This window comes from Tiliqua scincoides, chromosome 10 (genome assembly GCF_035046505.1).
Source record: "Tiliqua scincoides isolate rTilSci1 chromosome 10, rTilSci1.hap2, whole genome shotgun sequence".
NCBI lineage: Eukaryota > Metazoa > Chordata > Lepidosauria > Squamata > Scincidae > Tiliqua > Tiliqua scincoides.
In genome coordinates, this window is record NC_089830.1 from 13,960,316 (window position 1) to 13,973,092 (window position 12,777).

Sequence of the window (12,777 nt, forward strand, 5' to 3'; positions counted from 1 at the left end):
GGAGGCATTCCTGGGTGGGGTGTGGGTGAGCAGTGGGCAGCCCCGGGGGTGGGTGGGCAGAGAGAGGGAGTTGGGCTGGGATCCGGCAGTTATGCCAGATCACAACCCCTCTTCCCAGGGAGAACGGAGCAGTTTGAAGCCACTCCGCTCTCCTTGGATTTGTGCCACCTCTAGAGGTGGTACAAATTCAAAGAGACCCATAGTGGCCAGCAGCTGTTACCAAGGGGTAAGGGAAAAAGTTATCCCTTGCCTATGGCTAAGCTGCTTCTGGCCATAATCCTGCGCTGGGTGCAGCGCAAGCCTCCTGGCTTGCCTGTACCAGCACAGGATAGGATTGCACCCCAAAACTTGGATGAGAGGACCTCCCCCTCCCTCAGGCTATTCACAAAGGTATAGGGAGGAAATTTTTGGCCCAGACATTCACCTTTGAGAGCCCTTCTCATACACCAGTATAAACACCCCCGGGATGACTGGCAGGACAGTCGTGAAGCAGGTGCTTCCTCCTTTCCCCAATTCTGCCTTTCTGTCCAAGTCCAAACTGGTGGACTCCACAATCACCATGAAGACAAATCCAGGCAGAGAGGGGTCATCTTTGGAAGTCTCAAATTTACAAAAAGAAGAACCCCAAAACCTAAGCAATAGCAAATAGGCAAGCCTCAAAGATGTCTGAGGCAAGGCTATGGATAATCCCAGAATAAAACAAGAAAGGAAGCTCAATCATTACATGTCCCTTCCTCCTGAACTGATTGTATATATGAACTATATAGCAGGGATGTGAAATTCCCCAGCGGCTAGACTCGAGTTGGGTCCCAAGTCCCCACCCTCTTTGATTCGACTCGTGCATAATGCGTGGCCGTGGGGACTGCAGTGTTGGCATCCTTCAGTCTCAGAAGACTATGGTATCACGCTCTGAATAGTGGTTCTGGAACAGAGTGCCCTCTCCAGTGCGCGAAGTCTGGGTAAAGTAGGTATGGAGGATAGACTGTTACCCATGCAGCAAATCCCCCCCTCTCCATGTCGCTGAAATGGTCCAATGGAAAGGCAGAAGCCAATACGGTTGGTTCCAGCGGCGTTGCAGGAGTTGCCAGAATGTGACTGTGTTCAACCATGAACTGCGTCAGGGACTCCGGCTCCGGATTTTGCCTCGAGGTTGACTCCTGAAGCCTTTTCCATAACTGGATGTAGCCACAAGGCAGTGGAGGTTTGGGATCAGAGCTTTCCTTCTCTCAGATGAGCTGCCTTCCCAGGCTAACGAGTCCCATCTACCCGGTGGCTGTTTAGTGGCCTCTTATGACAAGTGCAGCCAAACTGAGGGCCTATTCTTATCGCCAGCCCCCAGGGGAGACCGTGGGGACTAGTCCAAAGCATTTTTGGAACTGAGTTTGACTTGAGTCATGTCCTTCCCATACACATGTCAGCAAGGCTGGAGGGGGGTGGGACGGACTGCGTGAGAGTGGAGACAGAAGGGGCAAGTGGGAGGGGGGTCAGGTGCACCAGCTGGGCGGCTTACCAGTAGGATCCAATCCTTTGCGGCTCTACTCAGTAGTCCCATTGTGGCCAGGAATTTAGTGAGCCTGCTGAAGCCATGAGTTTCTCTTCAATTGCTAAAACCACCTCCCACACACCTCCCCCCCCCGGCTTCCCAAGTCACTCCCCAGGCAAGAACCCCACCCCCATCCCTTGGGCTCCTCCTTCTACTCATCCTTTGTCCAATTACACAGGCCCACAAAATTGAGGGTCAGAAAAGTTTTTCCCAAACTTTATGGTGATTTGATATGAATTTGGGGTGCCTATTCCAAAAATGGCATCCGTTTTGCCCTATCATGTCTAGTTTTGGAGACTACACCATGGCTTCCTCATGAGGAAGCTGCTTGAACTATTCACTAACGAAGCTATACTATATCTCCAAAACTAGACGTGATAGGGCAAAACAGATGCCATTTTTGGAATCAGCACCCCAAATATACCCAGGAATTGGTGTAACGTTTAAGGAAGCAAAGTGTGTGTTGGCCTGTGTTATCATTGGTTCCTTCAAAGATGGACAAAAGAGCCTGCTGCTGCCTCCCATCCCCCACCTCTTGTTCAATGCAAAGCCAAAACATTAACCCTTCCCTGCCTCCTGGCTGGAATTTCCCTGCTGCTCACCCGGTCTGAATGATGGCCCCACAAGGTCTTTCACACCATGAAAAAAGTAAGCAAGCACACCCAGACTTATGCACTTAAGTTGTTTACATTCATGACTCTCAGTCAGGGGTCTCAGACTCGAGTCAGTGCCGGAATCATCAACATAGATGACTCGAGTGTACATGAGTCAGCAAAAAACGTGTTTTCATGGTTTGGACTCAGGCCACCTGATTTGAGTTCCCATCCCTGCTATATAGACTTGCAAAGAAGAGAACTTTTGCCCAGTGATGGGATTAAGGGCCCAATCCTATCCAACCTCTCAGTGCAGATGCAGACATGCCAACAGAGCATGTGCTGCATCTGGTGGTGTGGGGGCAGCCATGCGTCAGCCTGGAAGGTTGGATAGGACTGGGCCCTAAATCTCAAACTGGGTGTGGTCTGTTCCTAGTTTCGGGCCATTCAAGACATCTGTGCACAGTAGAACAAAGGGGGGGGGAGAGAATTGGACTGTATAGTGTTCGAGAATGTCGTTTACAGATTGCTCGGTCCAACTACAATTTATACTAGTCTACTGGGAATCCATCAGAACCCTCATTTTTTCCATTTCTTTTACAAACTTAACTGTTTCTTTTTTCTTCCAGGGTTTTTTTAAACCAGAAATTCAATCTAACCAGGCTCCAGAGGAGGCTGTTACAGATGGTGGCTGTTCAAAAATGTGGCTCTCATGATCTGCAGGATGGTTCTCATTGCTGTAGAGCTTCAATTAAAGAGTTTTGAAACTCTGTGCTACTGGCTTTGGATGTTGTGTGGCTTTTCACTTAAAAGATTTCCTGCCTTTCCTCTTAAAAACTAAGGACCCAATCCCAACCCCTTATGCCAGTGCTTTCCAGCACTGACTTAAGGGCAATGCAGCTCTGAGGTAAAGGAACAAACAGCTCCTGAGTTTGAGGAGGCCTCCATGAGTGACACCCAACTGCAGGATGCAGCACATGTCCCATTGGCACTGCTAGGCCAGTGCTGGAAAGTACTGACATAAGGGGTTAGGATTGCAGCCTAAGATGCCCAAGGCTATTTACAATCACTTTGGGGCATCTTGGATCAGAAGAACAGCATTTCTGCTGTAGAGAAGTTTTAGTTGGTGGGTCTGGTCATTTGCGGGGTGGTTCTCCCCTTTCCCTGTATCCCTGCTGCCCTTGGCTGTAGTTGAAAATGTCCCAAGCTACAGATGATTTCAGGCATGAATTAGAACAAAAACAGTCTTGTAGCACCTTAAGGACATGCAAAGCTCTAGATGGGGTCACCTTCCTGAAGGTGCTGTTAGGGTGAAGAAATCACTGCCATAGACATGGAGGATAAATCTGTCATCTTACACAGGAAGTTGCAACAGTTTAAATGACTTGAGCTGTCTAGGCATGTTTGTTTGCCACACATAATTTATTCTGGTCACCCAAATGTGAATGTTATGTGGTCTGGAACATTTCCCTAACTCTTGGGCAGAAAGTGAAGTAGGGGATCAGGTCCTTGCGCAGTGCAGCCACATGGCATGGTACTGGACAGAGCAGTCTGCGTCCGTGTTAAACAGAGATACTGAGCTGAAAAAATGCAGTAACAAGACTGAAGTCCTTTCATTGCATGACATGAGTTTTGTTGCTTTAGGAATTTCTTCTACAGAGATGCAATGAGACATTGCTATGCAGATGGTCCTGAATTCCAGCCTCATTCAGGTCAACCCAATTCTAAATGCCACATGGCAGAGGCCTCCCAGAAGGTCAACTAGCCTGGACCATCTTCACCATTAGGCCAGGATGGGGGAAGTGGCAGCGGTTGCCACGCCACAGTTGTTGTCTTTCATGGACATGAGGATGTAGCCATCATTGCCCCAATAGGTGGACCAAGAGTTCTTGATGAGCCAATAGCTTTCCCCTTGGAGGATCCCATATCCCACTGCTAGGACTGCATGGTCTAACTCTGCAGTCTTGTTTCCTAGAAGAAGAAGAAAAGGGGGAGAATCAATCGACTGTGCTTCTCCACTGGTCATTTCTATTCAGTGGCATCACTAGGATTCGCGTCACTCAGTGTGGGAGGCCTGTACATCACCCCATGCAGTGGGCGGGGCAACGCCCCAGGTGGTGGGCGTGGTGATGCACCATTGCCCCGCCCCCACTGTTTTTTGGGCTGTACCTTTTGTTAGAACACATATATTTCAATGTGGTTTGTTTCATTGCCTTCTGCATGAAATTACACATTGATTGATATCTCACATGATGGTGTTATTCCTCCAAACTCTGATTTTAGTGATTTTGAAAACTTGTAGAGTCTCTCACACACACACCCCTTGTCAACTTACTAACACCTTATTGCAGCATTCTCAAACTTTTAGCACTGGGACTCACTTTTTAGAATGACAATCTGTCCAGGACCCATTGGAAGCGATGTTGTGGCCAGAAGTGACATCATCAAGCAGATTAAAATAAATAATTATAAATAATTAAATTAAAATTAAAGAAATAATTAAATAAGGGGGAGCCAGTCCTGTTCCAGCTAGTGAATTTTCTCTGTAGTCTGCCTGCAATAACACGCCCCCCACCAAAAATGAATCAGTGAGATTTCCAGCCCTCCCCAGTGCCCAGTTTAAAGTTCTTCTATTTCAAGCAGACCAAGATAAAGACCCACCTGGCTTTGCAAGTGGAAAACAGAAAACTTTCCCCTTACCAGTTCAAGCCTCTCTTTTGTCCTTTTTAGTGTGTGGGGGGGGGAGGCTGCCTTCTGGAGCATTTGTTCCACTCCAGCTCCATCGGATCGGCACCATCCTGGTGTCCTCAGATTCCCCTTTGCCTGGCCTGACCACCAGCCAAGGCACGTCTGCCTACTCATGAGTAAACGCAACCATGAGGCTGCTTTGCATTCCATAGGGCTCAATAGACTCGCAACTGGGAGGGAGGGACCTCCTTCTTGGGTGTTTTTGGGGGCTGCATTCATTGGATCAGGACCATTCTGACGTCTTGGAGTCCTCTCAGCCTGCCCTTTCTGATGGACTAAGGCAAGTTCACTTACTCATGAGTAAACACAGCCATGTGGCTTCATTTTGGGCTCAAGAGACTCGCAGCTGGGAGGGATGGGAACTCCTTCTCGGGTATTTTTTTTTGGCTGCATTCATTGGATCAGTACCATTCTGGTGTCATTGGATTCCTCTCAGCCTGCACTTTCCAACGGACTATAGCAAGTATGCCTACCAACGAGTATACGTGTGATACAGCTCACTTTCACTTTCCATAGGGATCCATTCATTTTTTCTTTCCAGTTTTATGGCCATAACTTTTGAAAGAAAGGAGCTATTTCAATTCTGTTTCTTGCATTCCATTCTGCTGACAATTCCACATCCAACAGTGTATGGCACGATGGGGTAGCTGCTAATGGTGCAATTTTAGCACATCACCCCCCAGGGCACATCCCCCTGGCGCATCACCTGGTGCGGCCTGCACCCCTCGCACCTGCCTAGCAACGCCATTAAGAAAGAGGCTGAACACAAGAAGATGCTCTGAACCAAGTCAACTATCAGTTCTCCTAATAATTGTAATGAAACAGACAGCCCAATCCTATCCTGATCTCATGATGACAGATCTTGTGTTTCCGTATCATAAGTCGCAGGACTGCACAATAGGTTTGGGTTCACATGCTGAAGAAGAGCCAGCAATGTGATGCAGCTTCAAATAAAGCAAGCGTAATGGTAGGTTGCTTTTTTTTTTTTTTTTTTTTTTAGGCATAGAGTCCAGATTACAAGCAGTAATGGTTCTACTCTGTTTTGCAGTAGCCAGGCCTGACTCGGAATATGGCGCAGATAGAATTCCAGATACCCCCTTACAAGGACGACGCTGGTAAGCTGGAGTGGTTTTGGAGGAGAGCAGCTAAGGTGGCAAGGGGTCTGGAAACTGTCTAATAGTTCAAAGAGCTTGGTATATTTAGCATGCAGGAGAGAAGACGAGGGGTGATATGATAGCTGTCTTCAAGTATCTGAAGGAATGTCACACAGAAAAAGGACAGGACTTGCTTTAGGTCACTCCTGAAACAGGACTAGAATTAATGGGTTAAAACTACAGGGAGGTAGACTTGGGCCAGACATGATGAAGAATTTCTTAAGTGTAAGTGCTGTCTGGCCTTGGAACCATCTGCCTAGTGGACTCTCTCTTGTTGGGGATTTTCAAGCAGAGGCTGGACAGTCACATGTCAAGGATGCTGTAGCCTGCACTGACAAGGAGGTTTGACTACATGACCTCCAAAGTTCCTCCCAACTCTAACATTCTAGGATTCTGTAATTAAACCAATAGCCTGACTCAACAGAGGACAGCTTCATACTGGAGAGTGTGTGTGTGCACTGATGACTCAGACGCTACCAAGAGGCACTGTGAATAGTCAATATCGTACCAGCTCCAAATGCAATTCTGAATTCAGAGCGTGTATGTTCTGGGAGGTGAAGAGTGCTCTTATTGAGAAGAAACATGAAACCAATACTTGAGGTGCAGCCCTGCCTGAAAATGGTTTCTCCCTTGATGGGTGAAGAATTTTTTTTTGAGCATGGAGGGCTCCAGCCCAGTGGTGTCACGAGAGTTTCCATCACCTGGAGTTTCCATCACCAGCACTTTACCCCCATGATAGACCACCAATCATGCAGTGGGCATGGCAATGCCCCCCAGGTGGTGGGTGTGGCAATGCATCATTGCCCCACTCACCTGCTGGTTTTTTAGCTATAACGTTTAATAGAATAGAAATATTTCAGTGCAGTTTGTTTCATTGCATCTGCATGAAAGCATACATCAAATGGTACATAATATGATTCAGTCTCAAAAGACTATGGTATAAGCCTACAGCAGCCGGTATTCCCAAGCAGTCTCCCATCCAAGTACTAACCAGGCCTGTCCCTGCTTAGCTTCCGAGATCAGACGAGATCGGGAACATGCAGGGTAGCAGTTGCTGCACATGATTGTATTATTTGAAAATACCAAGTTTTAAAAAAATTTGGCCAGTAGTGATGTGACACCCCCCCGTGCATGTCACCAGGTGCAGCCTGCAACCCCTGCACCCCCTAGCAATGCCACTGCTCCAGCCCCTGGCATCTAAACTCCTCCCCCACCAGTCAGACTCACCACAGCTTGGCTCATGGTAGACACCGTTGGCGTAAAAGGCAAAGGACTTGTGGGAGGCATCGACATTCACTGCCACAGGGCCATGCTTGAACAGAGCAGACTTCAAGGCGGTGGCGTTTGCAGAGGGCACGTTGCGTAGCCAGAGACCTTGGCCATCAGCTCGGATTTGTTGTAGTGGCAATAGCCATTCTGGAAGAGGGAAACCAGACAGCTCCTCGATTAGAAAACTGTTACTGCTTCACATACACGTCTCTGTCTTAGAGCTCATGGGTTCTGGCTGCGGCTTGTGCAAGGCTGTGTGCATGGCCTGCCATTTTGTGAGATCATACAGCAACCATGTAATGCACTACTGATTGCAGCATTCCACTTACGGAATTTCTCAGCTTGCATGTTTTGTAGCTCTCACAGCTGCAAAGCCTCGCCTGGAAGCACATGAGTAATGCCTGCTGAATCTCAAAGAACAGTTGCTGATGAGATTTCTATAAGCCGTGACATCGCTAGGGGTGTGTGGCCGCATCAAAGACTATTCAAAGACGTGCTGTCCTGAACCTATAGTCATCATGACTAACAGCCACTGACAACATTTAGTAGCCACTGATATATTGATACTAAGGGGTGGGCAGAGAATTGGTGAGGGCCTCCATCTCCTTCCACCCCAGTGGCGTAGCTAGCGAGGGGTGGGGGGAACGGTCCACCCCAGGTACCAGTCTTGGGGGGTGATACCACAAGTGACCCAACATTGCTGACTTCGCAGAGGTTATGAATAACCCCATCATGCTATATACCATTGGATGCGGAATTTCCAGCAAAATGTAATGAAAGTAACCAGAGCGAAATATCTCCTTTCCATCAAAACATATGGCCAAAAAACCAGAAACCAAAAAATGCATGGAGCCCTATGGAAAGTGAAACAGCCATATTGTGTGTTTACTCATGAGTAGAAGAGCCTGCCTTAGTCTGTTGGAAAGGGTAGGCAGAGAGGAATCCAATGACACCAGAATGGTTCCTATCCAATGAAAGCAGCCCCCAAAAAACACCCAAGAAGGAAGTCCCTCCCTCCAAGCAGTTGACTGTATTAATTGAGCCCTAAGGAAAGTGAAAATAAGCCACATGGTCATGTTTACTCCTGAGTAGCATGCCTTGGCTGCTGGTCAAGTCAGGCAAAGGGGAATACAAGGCTATCTGCATGGTCCCAATCTGATGGAAGTGGAGCTCCAGAAGTCAGCACCCCCCCCCCCCCAATAAGAAGGATCAAAACAGAGGCTTCAGCTGGTAAGGTGCATTTTTACTTTTTAAAGACTGGTAAAGCCCGGAGGGTCCTGATAGTGCTATGCTTGAAATAGAGTTTACACTGAACTGGGCACTGGGGAGGGCTGAAAATCTCACTGATATTTTTGTGGAGGGTGTTATTGTAGGCAGGCTACAGAGAAAATTCACTTGGTGAAACAGGGCTGGCTTCCCCTTAATTATTTGTTTATCTTTAACTTAATTATTTATAATTATTCATTTTGTTTTGCTTGATGTCACTTCCAGCCATGACATCAGTTCCAGCGGGTCCCGGACAGACTGTCATTCTAAAAAGTGGGTTCCAGTGTTAAAAGTTTGAGAACCACTGCCTTAACTCAAAACGGGCCAATGAGACATCCAGGGTGGGGGGGGGGGAGATACCCTAGTGACCAAAATCCTGGAAATCATGGCTTTATGTCATGTTATATACCATTTGATGCAGAATTGCATCCATTGCTTGTGGGGAAATATTCACTGCATTTATTTTCTCGCCATTATTATTATTCACTTCATGTCATGACTATTACTATTGACTATTATAAGTTTTGCTTCCCACACAGACAGACAATCTGGACTCACTTGACCCATGTAAGGCCCATAGGACTCTGTGCTGGCAATTCCACCATGCTTCATGATCCACTCGTATGCATGCCATTCTTGACCACCATCGCAAGCATGTCAGTCAGTCAGTCAGTCAGTAAGACCTTTATTGGCATAAAATACAGAGAAAGAACAAAACAAAACAAAAATATACGAAGACAACACAACATAGACATCAGTCTTTTCCTCACATACTGCCCAGAGTTCCAGAGCTGTACCTGGCAATTACCCCAGATAAAAAGGCAGCGACCCTATCAAGGGTCTCAGAGTCAGGTGTGCAAAGGAGAGACTGAAGCATGATTGAGTCCTCCCAGCCCTGCATCCTAGTTAGCAAAGGGCCTAGATATTTCTTGCGTGAGATGTCATGAAGTGGGCAGTAGAAAAGGGTATGTGTTATGGTCTCAATACAATCTCTACCACACTTGCATTTCCTCTCCGAGTAGGGAATACCACTGAACCTACCCGATAACACGGCTGATGGAAGAGCATTACATCTTGCAAGTGTGAATGCTCTCCGAGCCTGTGGGCACTCCAGGTGATAAAAGAAGGAGGCTGGTTTCCCGAAACTGATTGGAACATGGAGATAGAGTGGAGAGCATGTGGTTCTGGTGGCACTAAACAGCTCTTGTTGTTCAATGTCAAGAATTCTTTCTTTGACGATTCTGTAAGCAGCATCACAACCAATCGTGCCTAGCTCTGCAGTGTCCAGCCCTATTGACCTGAGCTTGGTTAGAAGATCAGTGATCTCTAATGGCAGGACTGAATCCGACAATAATTGGAGCATTAGACCAGAGGAGGTAGGGTTAAATAAAATCCTAAACCAAAATGTCAGTAATCTTAGCCAAGCAGTCGTCTTTAGCCAAATTAACCCCACCTCGAGACACAGAACCGAGTAGGGAACGCACCTGGGTAAACCCAAAATCTTCCGCAGAAAGGAGGCTTGAATGCGTTCTAATGGTTGGCTAGTAGCCTTATACCAGACGGGAGAGCCATAAAGGACCAGGGAAAGAATCTTTCCCTTAAACGCCTCCAGAGCGGCTGGAACATAACCATTGCCGCAGGTAAAAAAGAAACGGGAAATAGCTGAGGACGCCAGTTTGGATGCGTTCTGCACTGCCTTACAATGAAAAGCCCAAGTGAGCCTGTAATGGAAGTTGATTCCCAGGTACTTGAAATGCTTAACCTGCTCCATTTAATTGCCATTACAAGACCACTTAAAAGCCTTCCATCTATTGGCAAATATCATTATCTTAGATTTAGCATAATTGATTTGCAGTTTGTTGGACAGAAGATACTCTTCAGTGCGATTCAGCAGACATTTTAGGCCAATCCTAGTACAGGATATCAGTACTGCATCATCCGCATACAGAAGTAGTGGCACTTGACTTGCGCCAAGCTTCGGGCAATGGCTATCTACTTCCTTCAGGGATGGGCCAGGTCGTTTAGAAACAGATTGAAAAGCATGGGGGCCAAGACACAGCCCTGTTTGACCCCTTTGTTGGTAGCGATGGAATGAGTTAGATTCCCACTCCAGGAGCGTCTAACCCTGCATGAAGTATTTAGATGGAGGGACCTAATCAGCAGCAACAATCTTTTATCAATCCCCATGTTTTCCAACTTTGACCAAAGAAGCTCCCTATCCACAGAATCGAAGGCACCTTTCCATCGCAAGCATGGTTTCCAAAGCCCCAAGAGCAATCAATCAAGATCTGCTGAGATAGTGGAGTTAGGACTCCAGTCTGCAGGGAAAGGGATAAATATGGTGACTCATTGGTCTCTACATCAAGGCACTGACACCAGCTCTTCTAACAGCTTCCCCTCCTCAAATGTCCTTTTCCTGCTCAAGAAAGGATGTTTAGATTTAGCATGCCATACATCATCTCTCCCTCTCTTTCTCCCTCTCTCTGTGTATGTAAGAAGAAAGAGGGGGGGAGAGCACCCACCTGGGAACACGAGGCAGCAGGTCCCTGCCCCAAGGAACTTACAATTTAATTACTGCCATATGGGAGACAAAAGAGGAAGGTCAGTGGAGGTAGCAGTAAACAGCTCTATTTCTTGACTATGGGTAACCATTCAGCTGTACAAGTGACAGGACCTTTGCATCCTGGACAACTGTGTCCCAGTCAAACGCATTCTGATATTGGACATTCGTCTCCACGTTCTTTTTGTGTCCTAGATATTTGTGTCCCAATAGGTGTATATTTAAATTATATGTACTTTTTTATTTTTAAAATGCGAAGGTAGGGTTAGGGCTGGGTTAAGAGTCTTAGCATATACAGGTTGGTAGCATACCCATTCCCAGACCTCCACGGACATTCACATGCAGTTCTTTGACATATGTGTGGTTCTTAATTTGCATCACAATATAAAAGGTAAATAAATGTTGAAGTTTTATGCTTATTTACTGGGTATAAACTGAGAGTTCACTGGATTAACACGTAAGTTTAATGTTCATGGTGAATAAGTATATTGAAGAACCTGAGTGCTTCCTAAATATTGTGGCTCTCAAACATCTCTCTTGAGGCTTTCAAACAACTGAAGTTTCTTATCTGTGGCTCTTACATTAAGCAAGTTTGGCCACCCCAATATATAATGTGGGGTTTGTTGCCCAGTTATAGTGGGGCGCTAATAACTGGGACACCAAAGAAAAAAAATCAAAACAAGAATAGGCTTGAATGTCCAGGGACACCAGTATCCAGGACTCACTAGACCAAGACACAATTGTCCAGGATGCAGAGACCCTGGTACCAGCTGTGTAATCCCCCTCCCCCTCTCTTCACAGCCTAATTGGTACAATCCAGTTGCAGATTTACTCCCTCATCTGCTGGCTGTGGAAGGCTTGACAATGTTTGTGTGCCTATAAAATCTGCTTTCATCTCTTAACCTCACACTTTCCCCCTACAATAATCTATGACTTGTTTGATTAAACAACCTTTGCTGGATCCATAGTTCTGCTAGCAGCAAAGTTCTTCTCCCAGGGCTCTAAGGTAACAAGCCAGCTGTAAGGAACACCAGTGTTGTTAGGGGGGGTGGGAGATGTGGGCTGCACCAGGTGACACCCACACGGGGGTGACACCACTACTGGTCAAAATTTTTAAAATCTTGGTATTTTTGAGTACATGTTATATTCTAACAAAAGTTATAGCCAAAAAAACTAGTTTGGGCTGAGTGATAGTGCATCATCACACCCGCTGCCTGGGACATTGCCCCGCCCACAGCACAGGAGCAGGCCCACACTGGGTGACACAAGCCCTAGTTACGCCACTGGTAAGGAACTGACAGGTCACTGAGCTCTCACCTTGAGGAACAGAGCACCCTCCAGTGTGCCTGTCATAGCACAACTCCAGCAGGAACCACACACAGCCTGATCTTTGACTGGGGTCACCGCACCTTTCATGATGAGCAGAGAGAAGGGGGAACAAGTGTGATCCTTGATATTTCACTTCCAACAGTTATGGCTTTTCTCAAATGGTAACTTCCCCACCTACACGAAAACTTTTCAGTGTGCACAAGGCCATGTGGGAGGCATGAAACACCCTAGGGCAATTTTCCGGATTTGGAGTTGAAGGAAAAGGGAATCCTAACCTCCTAAACAAATCTGCTAAAATAGAAACTGAAGGCTCAG

General features: G+C 46.8%; 1 protein-coding gene and 1 pseudogene across 1 annotated transcript; both read right to left on the bottom strand.

Annotated features, from left to right (window-relative positions):
* Positions 1-3,919: 3,919 nt before the first annotated feature.
* On the bottom strand, positions 3,920-12,549 carry LOC136661497 (digestive cysteine proteinase 2-like). Its single transcript, XM_066638776.1, is given in 6 exon segments — positions 3,920-4,107; positions 7,266-7,400; positions 7,403-7,454; positions 9,132-9,229; positions 10,828-10,891; positions 12,451-12,549. Coding segments are annotated over 6 exon segments (636 nt in total).
* Positions 6,982-7,099, bottom strand: LOC136661781 (5S ribosomal RNA; annotated as a pseudogene).
* Positions 12,550-12,777: the final 228 nt, after the last annotated feature.